The sequence below is a fragment of the Natrix helvetica genome (assembly GCF_964273705.1).
Source record: "Natrix helvetica genome assembly, chromosome: 5".
NCBI classification, from domain to species: domain Eukaryota; kingdom Metazoa; phylum Chordata; class Lepidosauria; order Squamata; family Natricidae; genus Natrix; species Natrix helvetica.
Window position 1 is genome coordinate 75,691,488 of NC_138551.1, and position 21,184 is coordinate 75,712,671.

Here is a 21,184-nt window from a genome sequence, read left to right on the forward strand (position 1 = left end):
GTTGGTTTATTTTTGTCACCTTCAGTGAGATGGCTTATCCATTAGAAAAGGCATAAAGAAAAGACTGATCAGATATTTAATTTTTAAAAAATTGACATACTAATTTCATCTACATCTTGCTTCTTTAAAATTAGTTATGGAGTGTGAGGGGGAAGTTACTGACTTATGTGGATTATTAGAATTTTAAATAATTGGATTAAGGTAATAGAGTTTCCCTCTTTTCTATAATTTAAACTTTTTTAAAGAAAGAAACAGATACTACTTGTTCTCCTTTTAGTTATCTAAATTTGTTAACTATTTAGCTTTATCATATTTCTGCAGATTATTTTCAGTTACTGAATAATTTGACTCATTATCATTTTTAAAATCTAGCATTTATGTCATATCTCCACCAGTGGATCTCAGTACATTTGCCTATTTAAAAAATTGCCCCCTCTCATATTTAACATGGGGGAAAAACACATTTGGAGAAATAATTAAACCTATTCTTCAAACTGGTTTGGTTGTATTAAGAATGCAGTGAATGACCTCTGCTGTTCTAGATGGGTAATTTTTGAAAATAGCAGATAACTTTCTGGAATACATGTCCCTTAACCTTGACTGTTTGGGACTTATTAATGCTTTGCTTTCACTTGCAGATTATAGTGACAAAGTTTACAGAGGTCTAATTAAAAAGCATATTAACTTTAAACAAAAATATAATAGTATGTATTTTGACTATCCTTTTATTTTTAGGTAAAAACTAAATGTACCATTTTAAACCTAATGTGTTTATAGAAACATAATTTCTCTTATGGGTTTATGTAATATGTCGTCTATTATCAATGGCTGACATAATAAAGTTATAGTACTAAATTAAAGCAAAAAATGTGAGTCTTTATATGAATAGGAATTAATTCTTACTTGCTACACAAGATTTAAACGAATGTATTTCATACTGTTCAATATTCAGCTTTTGTATTAACAATATAACTGCAATGCATTACTTTAAGCAATTTTTATGTTGATATAGCAATGTTACTTATTTTATTTTTGGTCCACATGAATTATATATGGATTTAAACCATGGCTCTCTGAGAAACTATCTGTATTTTGTTGTTGATGTTATTACAGCAATTATATCCTAAGCAGCATATACTTCAGAAAAATATACATATGTAACATTAGAAGATTCTTTCTATAGATGGACAATTGAAAGCATGCTGTCATATCGTATTACTCTTGTGGTTTGGAAGTGTTACTGTTTCAGGCTGTGCAGAGATGGGTGAGGAGGCAGAAAATATTATTCAATGTTCACTTCCTTCTATGCAGGACATAGCTTATAAGAGTTGCTTAACCAGGGTCTGCAATATTGTCAGGGACACTACACAACCTATCCATGACCAGTTTTCTTTGTTACCTTCTGAGAGGAGGCTTCATGCTATCCGAAGCAGAACAACTAGATTCTGTAATAGCTTTGTACCATATAGTATCAACCTTGCCAACTCTCAAGATTCTTTTTTCTGCTATGTATTCAGAATGGACTGGTGTGTGTGTGTGTGTGTTGTGTGTGTGTGTTTTCTGTGTGTGTGTGTGTGTAGCATATGTATATGTGTGTGCATGTATGTGTATGGTTATATTTTCTTTTGAGAGCGGGCATTAGAATTTAATTTTTTAATGTGTGCCAGTATGTTCACAGAAAAAAGTGACAATAAAGGTTAGCTTATCTTAAGACAACTGTCCTTAGGTTTGATACAAATGGAATACTACATTATTTTATTTTCAATGCAGAGGTTTCCAACCATTCATTTTCTAATATATTAAAAACTATCATACCATCCTAACAAAGTTGGCAGAACTATTTCTTTGTGCAGAAATAGGATCCATATCTGTCATAAACGTCTCCATTTCCAATTGGCCTCCATGTTCCTGAAAGAAGAAATAGATTGTTTTTATCAATTAAAAGGAACACTAGGCTGTTCAGCCAAATAAAATATAGCATCTAGATCACTATATTTATATTCTACCTTCTTGAAAGATATAGATTGTTGTGGTCTTAAGTAACAATTATTTAGCATTTAGAGTAGTACTTTCAATTCATTTCATACAGTGATAGCTACTATAGAAATCTAATATTTTAGTACCTCAATTTATGCTGGTATATAATTTAAGTATTTGAAAATGTTCCACTACTTGTTAATCATATAACTCTTATGACACTTCTTAATGTGAGAATTGAATATAGAATGAATAAATAGTGTAACTAATGCATGCAAGGTGTAGGAAAAAAAACTAGCAAAAGCAACCTATGTTGATCCATGAGAAAAACTGAATTTGTAAAAAGCTAAGCCCTGGGTCTATCGATTACAGAGTCACTTCAGGGAATTGTGTTGCCATTAAATGGAGTTATTTTCCATTACCTTCTTCTGTTTTCTCCCCCAACGCCCCAATCTAGTTGCTTACTTATCACTGTGATTCTTTTAAATGCTCAGTTGTATATGTGTTATTGCATCTGTACAAAGCCATTATCAGAAACCCTCCAAAGAAGCTTAGTTGGGGCTCCCAAGTGTGGCTCCCTCCAAAGAAGCTTGGGTGTGGCTCACTGCTTTAGCCATCACGGGGAACCAGGCCAACATCAACTAGCATAAGCATTGGAAGAGGTGAAAGTAGAACATTGTGTGAATGCACAATGTAAAATTAAACTTCAATATTTGTTCTTAAAGTAAAATACCTGAAAAATTGTGTCTGGAATTTCTTTGTCAAAGAGAGGAATTTGCTGAAAACAGTAGAAGCCCAACTGTCCTAAATTCCTAAGCTGTAACAGCCGGAAACGTTTGCAATTTTCAATATGTTCTGCAATAGCAAGGTTAAATTCTTGCAGTAGTTTAAGGCGAAAGTGTTTTGAATCGCTTTTCTCCTGAGATTGTGCATACTATTAGAAAATAATAAATATAAGTTGGGATAATTTCGGTAAATCAACCAATAAATAAAAAAACTTTACTGCTATGAACATTGTTCACATGCTGAAGAGGAGAAAATATAATGAAATCTGCAAAGATTTTGCCACTAAAGAAGCATAAGGAGAGCTAACTGTGTTGGAAAAACAAAGTTATTCAGAAAATAATTGACTTTTTTCTTTATGTATGTATATGCATGTATAGAAACAGTAGAACTATTGCTAAATGCTATGAACACTTTTGTTTAGTCAGCATCTAAACATAGCATCTAACATCTGCTACATTTTAGGATTATACTGTTTCTGTTTAAAGAACCATGTACTGTAACTATTATAGTGAATAGATATCTATAATTCAAATACGTATTTATCCTTCCATTTAATTAATTTTATAGTCACCTAATCAATGAACTAATAACTACACATATTTTGAGTGTCAATTCCACAAGTCACATTATATGTACAAATGTTTCCACACCAGTCCTGTGTCTATTGTCATTCAATTTCAATTGGTAACTAAAATGTCCTGTATTATGAGAAAAAGAAAAACTCTCCTTTTGCATCTGCTCACACTGTAAGGCTTTGTTTTGTCAAATGTCTATAAACTGAACTTGTACTCTCATGTTTGTTAAAGAGGAATCAAAGCTACAATGAAACAAGTTGGATAAAAGGATAAAAGACGGTTCTAAACTTGGTTCTTGTAAAATTAATAAATAAGCTATAGGCTCATGTAGGGTTAAAAGGGAACAACACATACACACTTTTTACTTATCAAAAATTATTACAACATCCTATTTTAGTTTCTTGATCAGTGTTTCTAAGTCTTTAAATTTATTATTTAGAATAAAAACATTGTATTGTTTAACATTTATTACACAGTTTCTTTCAGAGAACTCGGAACTTCATTACAGAAATTCCACCATTACCATAATTAACTCAAACAAATCTGAGTAGTAAGGATCATTTGGATCAATATTTATGTCTTTTGCCCAGTCAATTAATTTTTGGATATCAGAATGCCACCAAATTCCTGTCCCTTTTCCTGAACTGATGTTCCTTGGTACACTAAAACAAAAACAAAAAAACTTAATGTGAAATAACAGTCTCATTATGATGCCACAATAGGAAAAAAGAAACCTGAAAGAATATAGACTTATTTTAACAGTTTAAAATAGTAACTCCATATGAACCTCAAGATGTATTCCAGCACTTTAAATCATACACTCAGAGCTACTAATTTAAGGGTGTAGAAACAAGCCATAAATTATAAGAGTGTGGAAAAGACCCTTAAAAGAAGTCAATGGAGTTATACACCTGAAATGTAGGCTACTAGGAGCAATATTGTGCTGCATCTAAAAGAATGTAAGAAAGTAACCATTTCTGGGAATAAAAGTACGTATGTTCCTCTTAGTTTTGGGCAAGATCTAAATTTATGGTTAGTTTAGGAAAATTTTGTAGCAATCATAGCTATGACAACAAGCTGAACATGTACATTGCATTAGGAATATTAGTCTGTTCTCATTCTGAGGAGAAGCTCTGATCTAGACTCTGGTATAGATCCAAAGTAGGAAAATCTCATGTCAGGCCCAGTTTAAGGACCAAGGACCAATGGCCCTCCAATGATGGCTATTAAGTATAGAGCAAATTAACATATGACATGCTTACAATTAGCCATCCATGATAAATATCTAGTTAATTATCTGGAGACAGGTCGTTATGCCATCACAAGATTAGTAAGACATGTCATTTATGACCAGCATCTATGCAATACAAAAACTTAATGCTAACATTTTCTCACTTTCCCAGCAAAATCTGAAGTGCCAACCACTCATTCAGTGATGCTTTGAATTTACAATGGCACTGAAAATAGGGACTTACAACCAATGTTCCTTCTAATTTTTTTCAGTGTGTGCGGAAAAGTATGGTGTTTTAGCGGCACATTTTCATGCCTGAGCACCTGAATTTTTTTAGCCATAATTGCCATCAGAACAGATGTTGGGGAGGGGGGCAAGGAGGAAAAGGGTTCAATCCCTCTCCCTCAGACCCTCAGGAAGGAAGGAAGGGAAGGGAAGGGGAGGGAAAGGAAAGGAAATGGGAAAGAAGAAAAGGAAAGGATGAAGAAAGGAGGGGAAGGGAAGGGAAAAGAAAAAAAGAAGAGAAAGGGAAATAAGGAAAGGAAAGGAAAAGAGAAAGGAAAAGAAAAGAGAAAGGAAAGGAAAAAGGGAAGGAAAAGGAAAGGAAAAGGAAAGGAAAAGGAAAGGAAAAGGAAAGGAAAAGGAAAGGAAAAGGAAAAGGAAAGGAAAAGGAAAGGAAAAGGAAAGGAAAAGGAAAGGAAAAGGAAAGGAAAAGGAAAGGAAAAGGAAAGGAAAAGGAAAGGAAAAGGAAAGGAAAAGGAAAGGAAAAGGAAAGGAAAAGGAAAGGAAAGGAAGATAGAAGAAGGACAGAAAGGGAAAGGAAAGAGTGGAATGGGTTGGTACTGCTCAAAAATCAAGTCTCAAGATCCCATGGATCCCTTTGGCTCAGGCAGTCCAACTCCATGCTGCTTCCCTCTCTCCGCAAAGTGAAGGGATCGCAGAAAGGCTGCTGAGCCCAGAACGGGCCTTCAGATGACACAATGCCTGAGAAACGCGGGATGTGCAGAGAAATGCAGGCTACAACCAGCAAATCGCGTTTTCCCAGGAACCGACGAAGCCCCAGAGAACCAATGGGAATTCTCCCTTCTGCAGCATCATTGGTCTCCGGGCAGAGTCTTCCTTGACTTCGCCCGCTGAAGGAGAGAGTTCGGTGCAGAGAGAGGAAGGAGGGAGGGGGAATATTTTAAGTCATATTTTAAGACATTAAAAAACACTGTGCGGCAGTTGGAAACTGCTGTGTGGCGTTTTCTTGTTATATATGTGGCCGCCCAGCCGCACAGCTTAGAGGGATCATTGCTTACAACTGGTTCTTGAAGTCACATGATTGTGATTCAGGTGCTTGTCAAACCATGCACATTCACAATGATTGCAATGGCCCATGGTCATGTGATCACTATTTACAAAGTCAGTGAGGAAGCTGGCAAGAAGTTTCAGTCACATGACATCAATTTAACAATCTGCAGTGATCTGATTAATGACTGCAACTAGAACTGGCATTGTAAATCAGTGCGATAATGTAACATCACATTTAGTGACTGCTTAATAACTTGTTTAATAACAGACTTGCCAGTCCCTATTGTGGTTGGTGACTATCTGTATTTACATCCATTTCATGCTTCCTCCATGCCTATTTAATTGGACTGGGTCATGAGAAGGTATGAGTTTTCAGAATTCCAATACAATTAATAATAATAAAATGCTTCTGGGAATTGGGTGGGTGGGTAGGAAACTTGTAGAAATAGGCTGTGCTAAGCCAAAGCCTGAATTTGTAACTACTTCAAACTGGAGTGCAGAGGTAACACAGATATATGCAATTAGATTAGCATCATTCTATCAGCCTAGATTCAAGATTATAATTCACATGATTACTGAGGCAAAAGCAAAAATAGGTATTTCCTCAATTTATGAAAATACACAATTTATTTCTAGGAAGACTTAGAACTCATAGGTTCTTTGCAAGACAAGGAAAAGAGATGCATGGCATGGTAGTTTGTGCATTGCAGGGAAAAATAGATTGTATAGATATTTTTTTTTACAAAAGCAAACAGTGAAACTAATACATAAATATCATCACCTGTTGGAGGAAATAAATGCATGTTGAATAGTAGGAGCCAAAGGAATTTCCTTGTCATTAACTGTCCAAGATAAAGAATATATTAATTTTCCTGATGTCATAATACATAATTCTTCTGTTTGATTTTCACCAAAGAAAAAAGGAACATCTACAGTATAAACATAACCAAAACAAACATTATTGCAACACCAGACTTTTATTTCACTTTAAATGCCACATATTCTTTGGTTTATGTAAGTTTTAGATGCTAACTTCTGAAACTAACCAATAGACTGCTCACTTGCTAATGACAAATCTTTGGAGCTTAAAATTAGGGTCAAATTAGTCACAATAAAATAGATCTGGCTGATAAAAATGGGTATATGAGCATCTGCTTTTAAATGGTTTAGAAAAACAAAGACCTTTCATCTCACCAATCATAGCCTTTTAGTCTATTCCCATGTGTATTTGAAATATACTTCAGGTAGCAATGAAAACATGAGGACCACTAATTTACTAAGGTTTCTTCTTGGCACAAATGATTATTTGAGATATATTACTAAAAATAATGGTAGTACAAAACCCCAAATCATTTCAAAAGAAGGGCTTTGAAAATAATTTTAAATAATTTAGAAAAAATGTGCTACATTTGGAAAGAGTTACAAGCATTTTCTAAAAAAATGTATCTGAACCCAAAGATATTATGCTTGTCTCCAGCCTTAGCATGTTTCCAGCAATGCCAGCCTTTCAGGGAAGCTTCTTCTTCTTTACAGTTCTCCATTGCATGACATGGTCATTCTAGGAAACAGTACAAAGCACTGTAAGAAGCCCAAAGTCACTGTGAATGAACAAGTTATTTTTACCAATAAAAGAAAGAGAAGGGAAACCTCAGAGGCATCTTTTTCAAAATTATACTTAATCCTTCTCTACCTCTAAATTTAACACCAAATACTTCTTTCGTTTTGCATTTAAAATTTGGAGAGAGAAAAATCACAGTGAAACTGAAAATCTGCCTTGTAAAAACATACATTGAAACAGTAAGTAATTTGAAGAAGTATTAATTACTGTAGTAACTTACTGCTTCCCACTGCTCCATCTGAAGGTTTAACTTGTTGTTCACAGCTAAACTCTACTTCATCCAAAACATCCTTGCTTTTCAAAATACAGTTATTAGGAAGAGGTAAGTACACTTTGGCCAGCAACATGTTTTTATTTGACTCCATAATCTACAAAATAATATATCATATAATATAAAACCATCTGTATCAAATAAGAATTGATATTAATTAAACAAAGTATAAAGAAGAAAAAGCCACAATAAAAATATTTTATATAGATAACATGTAAGGTTAATATTATAAATATATGTATCTAGATCTAAAAGGATTTTCCCCCCATGGGTTGCCTCTACATAAGCAGAACTAATTCAGTATAACTAGTAAGTTTCTGGAAAGATCAAGGTGCCCATCTTCCCACTGCTGAGTAGCTTTGGGTCATTTGTTCTCCCTCATTACAACCTAGGTCATGGAGTGGTTGTTGTTGTGAAGAATAACATTAGACAAGATTGCCATGTATACTGACTTCAGTTCTAAAAAAAATAGAACAGACAAAAAAACCCAAAATAGAATCCAATTAATAATAAATAAATAATATCTAGGGCCAGTCAGTTTTTCAGACAGAGGGCAGCATTGCATGATTTTACACTATAGTGAAGGTACAATGTTGTTATAAATACTAAAAAAAATGTAAAAAAAATCAATGTTTTGAAATCAAGTCTTAACAAAAAAAATACACAGGACATAGCTACCTCATGAAATTCTTCCCTTTTTGGGGGTATTATATTTAATTTTGTAGATTGGTGGATACCATATAAAGAGACCACTGATATTGTAATGTCAATCTACAATGCCCATTTGCAAAAGAAGTGGTGTAATCTCCTGGAATGTATAAGTTACTGATCGCAGCACATTACAGGTAGTCCTCAACTTATGACCACAATTGAACCCAACATTTATATTGTTAAGTGAGAAATTTGTTAAGTGCCCCATTTTATGACTTTTCTTGTTAAGGGAATCACTTCAGTTGTTAAATTAGTAACACGGATGTTAAGTGAATCTGGTTTCCCCAATGATTTTGCTTGTCAGAAGGTGATAACATGACTCCAGGACACTGCAACAATCATAAATGTGAATCGGTTGTCAAGTATCCAAATGTAAATCGTGTGACCATGAGGATGCTGCAACAGTCATAAGTGTGAAAAAATTGTCATAAGTAATTTTTTCTGTGCTGTTGTAACTTTGAACAGCCACTAGGCAAACGGTTGTAAGTCGAGGACTACCTGTAGTATTTCAAACATTATGGAGGACACAGTAAGCGTGTCAACTACATGCTTATCCTGAAATAAAATAGTTAAATATAAAAATTCCCCTCAAAATAATAGGAACAGAACAACATTCAATTAGATGAAGGTTTTGTAAAGAGAAGATTATTAGATTTCAGATGCAACATTCACATCTGCATAGATACCTCTAGCTGAAGGGATTCAGACCAGTTTAAAATCTGAATTATAAAATGTTGTTGGAATATAACTTTAAAATCATCACGAAGAGAAAACTCTGGAGTGCAAGAGACCAATTTATTATTGTAATATATTTTAATAAAATATTTCTCCATTTTGACCTTTTCTCTTCTGTTCTGTTCTTCACTAAAAATGAACAAATTAAAGTTAATATTTTATTTAACCATACTGTCACACAAAAGAAACTACACATAAATTTTTGCAGAAAAAAAATGAAGTGTGCATTTATAGGTAGTCCTTGGCTTAGGACCACAATTGAGCCCAAAATTTATGTTGCTAATAAGAAATTTGTTAAGTGAGCTTTGCCCCATTTTATGACTCTTCTTGCCACATTTGTTAAGCCAACCACTGCAGTTGTTAAATTAGTAACATGGTTATTAAGTGAATCTGGCTTCCCCATTGATTTTGCTTGTCAGATGGTTGCAAAAAGGGATCATAAATATGAACTAGTTGTCAAGATTTTGAATGTAAATCATATGACCATGGGGATGCTGCAACAGACATAAGTGTGAAAAATCATCATGTCACTTTGTTCAGTGCCATTGTAACTTTGAATTGTCACTAAGTGAACTGTTGTAAATTGAGGACTATCTTTGCTAGACTGAGGTTCTGATCATTAAAACAATGTGTAGAATGTTAATGTTACAATGTATTCCAAATAAAAATTATAATTAAGGTTGAAATTTTCAGTTTGAATTTCAACCCAATTTTGCCCAGGGACACTTTGGTCATTCTATTGGACTTTCTGTACCCAGGCAATGTGATTTAGTTAACATTCCTGGTTTTGATACATGTAGTCCTCAGATTATGACAGCAGTTGGGACCAGGATTGCCATCACTAACTGATGCAGTTGAAAAGTACAATATCATGTGACTGCATTGTTTAGTGATGCAATCCTGAGCAATCCCAGTTGTTATTGTAATCCCAAGACACGTGGTTCATTAAGCGGAAAGAGGTGAGAATCCCAGGTAAAGGGCTGCAGCAAGGGGGTGGAAGGTTGCCACAGGAGAAGGCTTGGGAGGGCCAGCAGAAGCTGCAGGTGAGTAGAGAACTTACCCTGATGGGAGAAAAAGCAGAAATGACTTACTTGAGTGACTTGCAACCTTCCCTGCCAAATTCCCCCTTATTTATGAGAAGTTGGCACAGAAGGTTGCAATCAAGTGACCATGGGGGCAGTATTGCAGGCAATTTCTTCTGACTTCCAGCAGTTCGATTCTCATTGGTTCAAGGTTGGCTCAGCCTTCTATCCTTCCAAGGTTAGTAAAATTTCTATAAACCACTTAGAGAGGGCTATAAAGGACTGTGAAATGGTATATAAATCTAATTGCTATTGCTATATCCATGTTTTTCAATGTTGCTGTCACTTTGAACAGTCACTGAACAAATGGATATAAGCCAAAAGCTAGCTGAACTATTAACCACAGTCTTCTTCTGGAGAGCTTGAATGAACTTCAGTTGGACTGCTCTGAGTTCTACCAGAAGGCAATACCAAGAAAGGCCTATTCTATAGAAGATTGCAAAGTAAGGTGGGGTACAGGGAGTAAAAGCCATTTTATTTAAAGATACCAAAATATATCTGCAATTTTTTAAAAAAAATAGCCATTGAGAAGTGAAACAAATATTAATCATACTCAGAATCAACGTTGCCTATACACAATAGAGAAATGTTAGATTGAACAAGAAAGAAATAGATGAAGATAGGGATAAATGTGAGGTTAGGCATTTTTTGTTTATGTATGTTTAAACAATAGAATGAGGATTACTTAAATGTGATAAATGTGATAGGCATTACCAATATTGTTACTCTGTACACACACAATATGGATGTATATTTTTAAAAAATTAAATAAAAATATAATTTACAAAAAGTGAAACAAAGTGGGGGAAAATGTGGAACTCACAGTGGGCATAATTTTGATGGTGTTATTTCCGATATAAAGGTCATATGAGGGATGAAAAATGTTTTCTTTCCTTCTCTAAGGTCTGTGACAGATTGAGAGGTACAAAAAGAGTCCAAAGAATCCTAAAATTCAATATTAATATTTTGATTATAATCAATATTCTCTCAAAAGATAATATCTGCATTTTTTTTTCAAAAGCATTTTATAAAAATTTCTACACAGGTTTACTGATTTCACATCATTTTATTTTTTCCTTTTTTTACCTCTTTTTCATCATCTTCTGATATTTTGGCTAGATAGTCATCCAATTCAGAATTATGCATTTGCCTTGAATATGAAAATATATGAAAAATAAACAATAGACATTCAGGAGTACAGAGTTAACAAAAATGTCCAAGTTATACATTACTTCCCACCCCTCATTTTTAGGAAGGAAGGAGAATACAATTAACAATAGAAAAGTGGGGATAGTCTTTTCACTGTCCTTGATACCCATTGTAAAAAACTGCAGCTTCTATAAAATTCTGTGTGCCACATCATATTCTAGCAATAAATAATTGCATTTTCCAGTAATGTTTCAGAACCCCCAAATTCAACTCTCTGTGTCCTGTTCATAAGTATAATTTAATGCAAAAATGAAGTATTTATCATTTAGTGATAGTTTTAATTTTTAGTATTTTACTTGACCTTTTACCTCCCCTGTGAGTTCGAGTAGCCCAAAGCAACCCAATTAGTTGGACAATTAGTTGGACTCTCCCTAATTCTTGTCCATCATCTTAAATAGCACCACTTTGGCTCTATCAGTTCTCTCAATCTTTCTACTGTGTATCTGGGAAGGGCACTTAAAACTTAAGAATATTTGGTTAAAATTGGATCTAAATCAACATACTATAATTAACATTAATTATGGCTTATAAAATTTAATTATGAAACAAGCCATACATTTAGATTAAGCCATAATATTCAGAAACACCTTCAATATTCAAATATTATATGAATAAAAATTAGCAGCCATTTATATTCCGTTTCTATTGAGCTTTCCAGAAATTACTCTTTGTATCAGGCCAAATACAGATTTTATGTCTTCTAGGCTTCTTCTATGTTAATGTTAAAGATACATATTTTTTCCAAGATTGCCATGCTATTACTTTTTATAGAGAATTAATATACAAATTCTAATTGCATTATGATTGCCTTATACATCTACCTTTGAAATTGAATCTTTATAGTTGTACTGGCAAAGCTTTGTTGTCTGCGTAAAGTCTTCATCTGTTTCCACACTTTCAGCATATTTTGTATTAAAGAATAATCACGCTGTTGTTCCTTGTCATATAATATTTTAGTATTTCTTTTTTAGAATGAACATAGGGAAGAAAATTACAGTGAGAATTCTACTTTTTAAAGTCACGATAAAAGCTAAACATTAATTTCTCCTTCTTGGAATGCAAATACACTGAAAACCTTTTCTTATATACTTATGCAAAGTACAGGTGGCCCTCAGCTTATGATCACAATTGAGTTCAAAATGTATGTTGTTAAGTAAGAATTTGTTAAGTGAGTTTTGCCCCATTTTATGACATTTGTTGCCATAGTTGTTAAGTGAATCACTGCAGTTGATGTTAGTAACCTGCTTGTTAAGTGAATCTGGCTTCCCCATTGAATTTGCTTGTCAGAAAGTTGCAAAAGGTCATGGCCCCGGGATCCAGCAATGATCATAAATATGAATCAGTTGCCATGCTTCTGAATTTTGATCATATGATCCTGGGAATGCTGGAAAGCTTGTAACTGTGAAAAATGGTTCTAAGTCACTTTTTTCAGTGCCGTTGTAACTTTGAACAGTCACTAAATAACTGTTGTAAGTCGAGGACTACCTGTATAAGTGTCTTCTTGTGAAAACAGAGATACATCACAAAAAATAAAAGATTATCTGAGACATTTTTAAAAATCACTATTGTTTAATGAAGATCTTGAATTTCCATCACACTTACATTTTCAACATTCGAATACAGATCATGAGGTTTATTTAATATTAAAATTAATATTAGAATAGAATAGAATAACTAGTGCGACTTCCAGGAAAGTAACGGTGGATTGAAAGTCATGGCAATGGAATGATGGCAAAAGGATCAGCACTTCAAAATTCCTCTTTGGATAGAAAAAAATAGAATAGAAAAATAGAATAACAGAGTTGGAAGGGACCTTGGAGGTCTTCTAACAGCATGGGAGGGAGAGAGAAATGCAATCCAAGTAATAAGTCAGTATTAGGGGAAAATGTTAAATCACTTTCATTGATGCCAATAGTTGTTTAGTGACTGCATTATTTAGCAATCATTCATAGTTACAGAGATGATGAAAAAATAAATTGCAACTAATTCTCTCATTTACGACCTTTGCGGGTCTGTAAAGCAAAGGAAAGCTGAAGTACAATCATAAAACTTTGATGTTTCACTTAGCAACTACTTTGCTTAACAATAAAGTTGCCAGTCCCAATTGTGGTCACTAAACAAGGACTACCTGTACTGTGTTCCCAATCATCTTCCCTTTCCCCTCCATGTACTGATTTGTCCTTTTGATGACCAACCTACCTTTAATGGGAAAAATAATCAGAAAACTTTAAACTGGTTGTTTTTACTTTTACTAGTAACCTGTGGTTTCAGATATGTCCTTACCATATTCTTCAATATCTCAAACAATAGCATAGCTTGTAATGTAATCAAACATTCTTAAAAATTCAGAGAAATATTCAGATATATGTCTATACTGAAAGTAGCCTACAGTATACTGAAGTGTATAATACAGTCAAATATCAGGAGTTCACCAAAGGAAATATTTTATGTTTTGTATTATGTCATAAAATGCTTTATGATATGGAGCACGGTGGCTCCCATGATTAGAACGCTTTTCTGACAATTGGCAGCCTTGTGTTCAGGACCCGGTTGCTGCTGCATGGCGGGGTGGGTTTCCCATCACTTGCTCAAACTCTTCCTAACTCAGCAGTTCTAAAGCAGTGACCACAAGTAGATAGATGGATACCACTATTAAGCAGGGGACCATGTGTGGCTTGGAACAATAAAATAGGCAGAGTCCAAATTCTCTCTCTAAATAACACATTTATTCAGTGCTGAACAAAGGTGGGTCCTCCCATAACTGGAAGAACCCCAAATGCATTTTGAAGCAAGCATATATACCGTATTTTTGGAGTATAAGACGCAAACCTCCCAAAAATGGCCTGGTTTTTTTTTTCAAAAAAGGGCATGAATAGCCCTTGGGAGGCTTGAAGAGTGTTCTGGAGGGGGGATGAGCAAAAAATGGCTCGTTTTTCACGAAAACGGGCCCGTTTTTTGTTTTAAAAAGGGCATTAGGAAGCTTATAGAGTGTTCCTGAGGGCTGGGGGGGGGGGCAAAATTGAGCAAAGAACAGGCTGTTTTTTGCTCATTTCTGCCCTCTCCAGCCTCCAGGAGCTCTCTGAAAGCCTTCTACAAGCTATGCACGGCCATTTTGGTGAAGGGGCAGGGTTTCAGGAAGCAAAAAATGCTGCATTTGGTGTATAAGATGCACCCAGATTTTCAGCCTCTTTTTTTGAGGGAAAAAGGTACGTCTTATACTCTGAAAAATACGGTAGGTGCCTTAGTTTCACTTAAGTACATAACAGAAGCACAGCTCATAGTAGATAAAGTACAGAAGTTACAAAAATACTTGTGCACACATCCTATGGTTATGATCATATGTTCAGCTGTAAGTTTGTGGTTTCTTTATCAAAGTTTCCAAAACTCCAAAGCCTGAATTATATTTCTGTCATTTCAACATAATAATCATTAGATTAATCTTCAGAATTATCAGAATCTTTAGATCAATCTTCAGAATTATCAGAATCTTTAGATCAATCTTCAGAATTATCAGAATCCCAATCAACACTTTGGTGGGCAACTTAATGGGGACATGAAATCAGCCCCCAACTGGCTGTCCCCCAGGCAATGGGGATTTCACTGGTTGATCCTTTCATTACATAAGTGCTTTGGTGCTTCTGATATGGGAAAAATGCTTTATGATGATTTTTATGTCATAAAAAGTTTTATAAAATTTGTAAACTTCCCGATTCCACAAGAGTCATAGGCTGTGAATTTTAGATGTATTCTGTAAGTTAGCCCATTCGAGGTACCTTCGTTGAAAATGTTTTAACCTATTGTTTTGCCCATTAAAGATTACAGACATAAGAGTTTTTAATAGTATATAGATTTCAGGGACTGCAGAAATAACAATAAAGCAAATAAAATAAATAATACCATTAATAACAACAATAAAAACAAAATAACATATATGCAGCATGATTGAAATATTCCAGGATAACAAGATACCTTATTTGTGATCTGTAATCCTTTACAGTATTTGTATTCAACTGGCCTGTTTTTAAATTTGTTTCTGCTAGTTTTATTGCACTTATTAAGGCTTTTAGCTATAATAAAAATAATTTATAATTGGTTAATTGTTATTAGTGAATTAGCATTAACATGTAGAAAAAGTAGTTTGTAAAAAATGATGCATATATTTATAGTGGAAAATGTCTATATATTTTGCAGCCATGATATAATAACAGAAAATAAAAAGAAATGGAATTTGTCATCACAATGTTTTAAAAGAGATATGTACAGTGTAAATATTTCTATTATCATAAATTGACTACAGTTTTATACGTCCTATTACAGGCAATCCTTGACTTAACAATTGTAATTAAGCAATCCAATTTCAGTTGTAAGCTGTAACAGTCATCAAGCAAATCACCACATGATTTCACCTGATTTTAGCTTTTTTGTGGCAGTTGTTAAATGAATGTGGCAGTCATAAATCAAATGCAGTGGTTTTTAAATGAATGTTGCAGTTGTTAAGTGAATCCATTGTTCGCTATGGGGCGCTTTGCCAGAAACCAGAAGTAAACATTGGTTTCCAGTGAAACATTGTGACTGCAGAATGTTACAAAGGGCTGTAAATTTGGGCTGGTTCCCAAGTGCCCTAAATAAATATGTAGCATGAATGCAATTCATGCATTCAATCCAATTTTTTTTTAACAAAAACAGTTCAAAGGCTGACAGGGAGTGGGTGGAAATAACAATTCCCCACATATTTCTAGGAAATATATTTTAGACTCTTTTGAATGTTAATTTGACATAAATTTATTGTCTCACCTATGTTGGAATATTGTAAGCAATATGGAAATAGAGCTCTAATCAAGTCAGTTTCAAAATCAATATGTACGGATATTATGACAATATATATTAAAGTTAGGGATATCTCTAGTTTTCAAATTGAGACAATCTGGTCATTTAACCAACATCCTTTCAAACAACATTATAACTAAAATATAACTAAAGTATTCTCTTACTTTTTCAGAAAGCAAGTTAGTAACATTTTGCTCTTGTCTTTTCTGAAAACATTCATAAATATCAATCAATTTAACAGCCAACACTTGCTCACAGTTAAAAAGAGAATGATGACTGAAGACAATACTTGATATGTTAAGATCTAGTGGATACATTTTACAGTCATCAAACTTGGTAGAATTTTCCAACTCTGGTTGCGTTGCCTATTTTGTGGGGTGAAAAACACAAAATTTTCTTTTAAAGAAAGAAATTTTGAACAACGATGCAGACAGTACTTCTATGTATGCACATTTTTATAGCAGGCTCTGTAAATGAATACAAAGTGAGAAAAACCTGTTTGGCCTGATAGATAAAACTTTTTATGAATCAACATAGAAAATTATGTTTTTATCACACCATTTCAATTTTAAGAAATATTTCAACCTTAACTATTAGATATGAGACTGGGCCAAATACTAGGTTTTTGTATGAATAAACAGCAATGTGTGACAAATCCATGGGTGTGATAGGGTACATTTATGTCCCCTAAAACATTTGATACAAAAACCAAAGCTGAAAGGCCTGAATAGGCAGCTGGGTTTAAAAACTAATTCAAAATGAGCAGAGATCTCTTAGATATTTGCAGCTTGCTCATTCATGTCTCCTTCAAAGCAAATGGAAAGTGATGAAGCAATTATATCATAGCATCTCCACCTATCTTATGAAATTCCAAATGCTAGTACAGCCCTTGCATAAGTAACACCCCCTCCACAAATTGTTATTTAATTATGGTGAAAAAACAACTAAAATGTACTGTCAGTGTTCCTGAATGTATGTAACACTTCTAGCAATACAAACAGAATGCTATCCAATGAAATATATCCCTTTGTGAAGTAGTGTGAAAGAATAAAAACAAACCTTTCTGTATATTGTCTTTAATTCTGTGACAGTCTTAACAGGGAAAGACACTACGTGATGGCTTGATTGCTTGATCGGAGAAGGTAATGATATTATTTCCCCACTTTCTTCAAACCAGCCTTTTACCTTGATAAAGATGATTGAAAAGCATAAAGAAAATCAAGCAAACCAACAAACATAATTTTTAAAAAAAACAAATTGTTTAGAAAGTAGTTCTTTAAAAAAACGCAAAATCATTATATTTACCCCTTCTCGCTGAAGGCGATTCTCCATTTTGTAGTACATCTTCCTAGGAATATAAGGCTTTCTTGGAATGTAAAATCCTTCCTCTTCTAGGAGTCGTGGCGACATATTGATTGGTAGCTTACAGCTATGTGTAACTGAGAATAATTAAGATGACTTCAAGAATGATGTATACTTATTTAGAGATTGCAATGCTAATTAGTTTTCTTCCTTTTACTGGTTATATACTGAGAAAAGAGGTATAAATAATTATAATATTCCACAAATCATTTATACACCCATATTAATCTGCTACAGATGATATTCATAATAAAGTTAATTGCTAGTAAAACTTTACTTTCTTCAACTTTTGCTCTTCTAAGCTTCTTACTGCTCTCATATAGTTATGGAAAGATTAAGGAAATCTGAAATGTCATAACACAGATTATGTACAACAATAATGTACCTACCAGTTATGACATGTCCTTATCTTGTCTCTTAAAGGCTAGACTGAATATGCTACCAAGATTTATCAGAAGTATCATTTTTTATATTTACCCACTTTTTTAAAAAAAACACTTTTTAAAAAAGGATAACATTTTCCCCTTGACCCATAGAATGGAAACAAAAACAACTATAGAAGCCTCATCCCAGCTCCAGCTCAAAGGATTTATGCACAATGTTCTTAAAACTTTATTTTGGTACTCGTTTGATATTCTCTTGTCCTTTCAGGCCTAATCAGAACAGATTCATCAATTTTTTTAAATAAAAAGTTTTTTTTATTATGGAGGTGGAGCACCTCTTTGACATGGTGCCATTGTGCCATTTTTTGCAGCATAAAATTCTTCCCTAGCATTTACAAACAGTTTTATGATGAATTGTACATCAGTATAGATAGGTTTAGCAAAAATGCAAACTACATTAAATTCTGCACAGGATAACAGTTCTGTCCTGAATCAGCAGATAGACATAATATTTATATTTATGTCTATAAAATCAGTATCAAAGTTACACTATCTTTGGAAAGTTATATCACCTGGTGACGTGCTTGGAATAAAGAGTTGGTTCCACCCCTTTTCCTTGTCCACTTTATTGAAATTACAGGCAGGAGATTTGACTTCAAGTAATTCTGTCAACATTTCTTTCTCATGGACAAGCAGTGGAGTTTGCTCATTTAAGCTGCAGATGTTTTGAAGGTAGCCATCTGTTGATTTCTATTGTTCATCATGAAGAAAAACAATGTTAAATAATACATTTGAGAATAATTGAATACAAACTAAAATGAAACATATTTCAACTTAATTCTTTGAAGTGATATAGGTAATTCCTAGAAAATAATCACTATGTTCATATATGAAATCCAATCTGAATGAAAAGCAATGATATCTATTGTTTTCAATTTCCATGTATCTTCAAAGTTTGGATGGAAGTTTTTTTAATCATTTGGAGTAGATGTTGAGAACAAACAGAATTCCAGTGGGACAATAGTGGATTCTACTTATGTAGATAGTAAATAGAGGGATATCTTTATTAGAAACACAAAAAGGTGTCAAAAGAGACACATTGTTACCCTCAAAATATGGGTAGTAGAAAGGCTATAAATATAAATATTTTAAATATACAAATTTGATAATTTGGTTTTTGATTTTTCAATAGTATTAACAAAAATTATCCTATTTGAAATAATTTAAGATAATTATTTGATAATTTCTGTTGAATTTTATTATATCATTTAACTTGACAAATTTCAACAAATATGCATCAATGACCTATCTTCAGGACAGAAATAAACAATTTCCCAGTGTTCATATTTCTGTTTTTTAAATGTAATTCTTGAATACTTCAAATTGTGTAACTCATTTAAAATAACTTCTTTAACAATTCAATAACTTATTAAACTAATGATGCAATCCAATATACATCTAGGGAGCACACTAGATATAAAAATGTTTTGGACTGAAACAATCTGGCTCTGGAACATTCTATTTTTTGCTTTGAACAGGCCTATGTGTACAATGTGGAATTACTTTATGAACTAGAAGTTGATTATTTGCAATCAGAAGTGGTCCAGGTATTAGACACAGAAACACACTTCAAGTAGTATATGGCATTCTTCTTTTACAACAGCTTCCTACTTCTGCAAGGGGCTATTCAGATCCTATCTAAAAAAGAATACTCATAGTTCAATATAATTTATTAGTTCTCATTAGGAGCCAGTAAGAGGATGAAAATGATACACACTTTCTGCACTGAACAATTAAAACCAATGGTTGTTACTTTTTCAATTTTTAAAAATTATTTTGAAAAAAACAATGCAGCAATTTTTAAAGACTGAAAAAAGGCAGGATATAAAAAATCTTATTACTTCAAATCCAGTTGCAAATGCACTGTTTTTACACATAAAAACATAACGTAATTACATATAAGTACATATTACTTCCATGATTATAGTGAAAGATTTCCAACAAACTTTTGAAGACTTACCATATGAGCAAAAAGAAAAATAATAATAAAATAATATTTATTTGATGTGTGTATACATTCTGAGACATTAAAATAACATTTCAATATTGTTTATTTCATTAAAAACAGTAATGAAATATATAGCACTATATCTTACCTATTTATTAGAAAGAACTACAAGCCACTCAAATAAAAGAAGAAAAAGACAATTTATATGTAGAGAATAATAATACCTGTCCAACATTTGTATCAAGTTCTTTCATATTGGAGTGCTCTTCAAAAGTTGATGTAAAAAATTCAAAACCCACATCTAAGAGTACTTCATTCTAAAAGTGATAATAGAACAGATAGCTGAATAACTGTTGATAGATCGTACCAGCCATAGAGCAACCTTTTATTTTCTTCTAAAATATAGTCTCCTTTATTTGTCCTCATATTCTTTTAAAGTAACAGTAATGGCTCAAATATTATGCTTTATTTTACAATAGCAACCATCCAATCCTCAGGGAAACATTGTTATGTTTAAAAGATGCATAGGTTCCCCCTTAACTAAAACTATGTAATTTGTTCATATACTGTGTTTCCCCAAAAATATGACATGTCCTGAAAATAAGGCCATGCCAGATTTTTGGGGTGGGCAAAAATATATGGCCTCCCCTGAAAATAAGTCCATTGGACAACCTCCCCACCAGCCAGGCAGAGCGCCACTCACCGACCTGGCGGTATCCCAAAGGCACCAAGCCGTTGGAGCCGGGGGGAACAGGCACTTGTGCGCCTTGGAGCCTTTGGGATATTATTATTGGGGGGCTTATTGTTTTGGAGTGCAGGAAGCAGTGGTCACCTCATGGCTACTGTGTTGCACTGCTGCGACAGCACAACACAGACATTCGCACCTGAGGTTGTGCCCGTGTCCTCCGTCCCCATCCCAGGCTCTTCAGGAGCCCACTCGCAAGAGAGCAGCCACTCGGCAACTCCCCCGTCCAGCTGGGAAAAGTGCCACACACTACCCCAGAGGTGCTGCCAAATCTTCTGGGAGCCAGTGCAGAGAGTCTTCCAGCAGTGGCCGCTTTGGCAGTGCTCTTCACCCTCTATGGTTGTGGCCCAGCTCCTGGAAGACTCTCTGCC

General features: G+C 33.9%; 1 protein-coding gene across 1 annotated transcript in view; it reads right to left on the reverse strand.

The window, feature by feature from the left end:
* The window catches only part of CC2D2B (coiled-coil and C2 domain containing 2B), a 90,625-nt gene that overhangs the window by 44,947 nt on the left and 24,494 nt on the right, over positions 1-21,184 (reverse strand). The window contains exons 7-22 of the mRNA XM_081954079.1: positions 20,293-20,385; positions 18,633-18,810; positions 17,621-17,754; positions 17,375-17,500; positions 16,480-16,680; positions 15,458-15,555; positions 12,310-12,450; positions 11,366-11,429; positions 11,103-11,224; positions 10,621-10,705; positions 9,149-9,316; positions 7,701-7,848; positions 6,644-6,791; positions 3,862-4,000; positions 2,711-2,911; positions 1,816-1,908 (exon numbers count right to left, since the gene is read on the reverse strand). Coding sequence (XP_081810205.1) covers positions 1,816-1,908; positions 2,711-2,911; positions 3,862-4,000; positions 6,644-6,791; positions 7,701-7,848; positions 9,149-9,316; positions 10,621-10,705; positions 11,103-11,224; positions 11,366-11,429; positions 12,310-12,450; positions 15,458-15,555; positions 16,480-16,680; positions 17,375-17,500; positions 17,621-17,754; positions 18,633-18,810; positions 20,293-20,385 — 2,139 coding nt within the window. The remainder of the gene's footprint in view (positions 1-1,815; positions 1,909-2,710; positions 2,912-3,861; positions 4,001-6,643; positions 6,792-7,700; positions 7,849-9,148; positions 9,317-10,620; positions 10,706-11,102; positions 11,225-11,365; positions 11,430-12,309; positions 12,451-15,457; positions 15,556-16,479; positions 16,681-17,374; positions 17,501-17,620; positions 17,755-18,632; positions 18,811-20,292; positions 20,386-21,184) is intronic.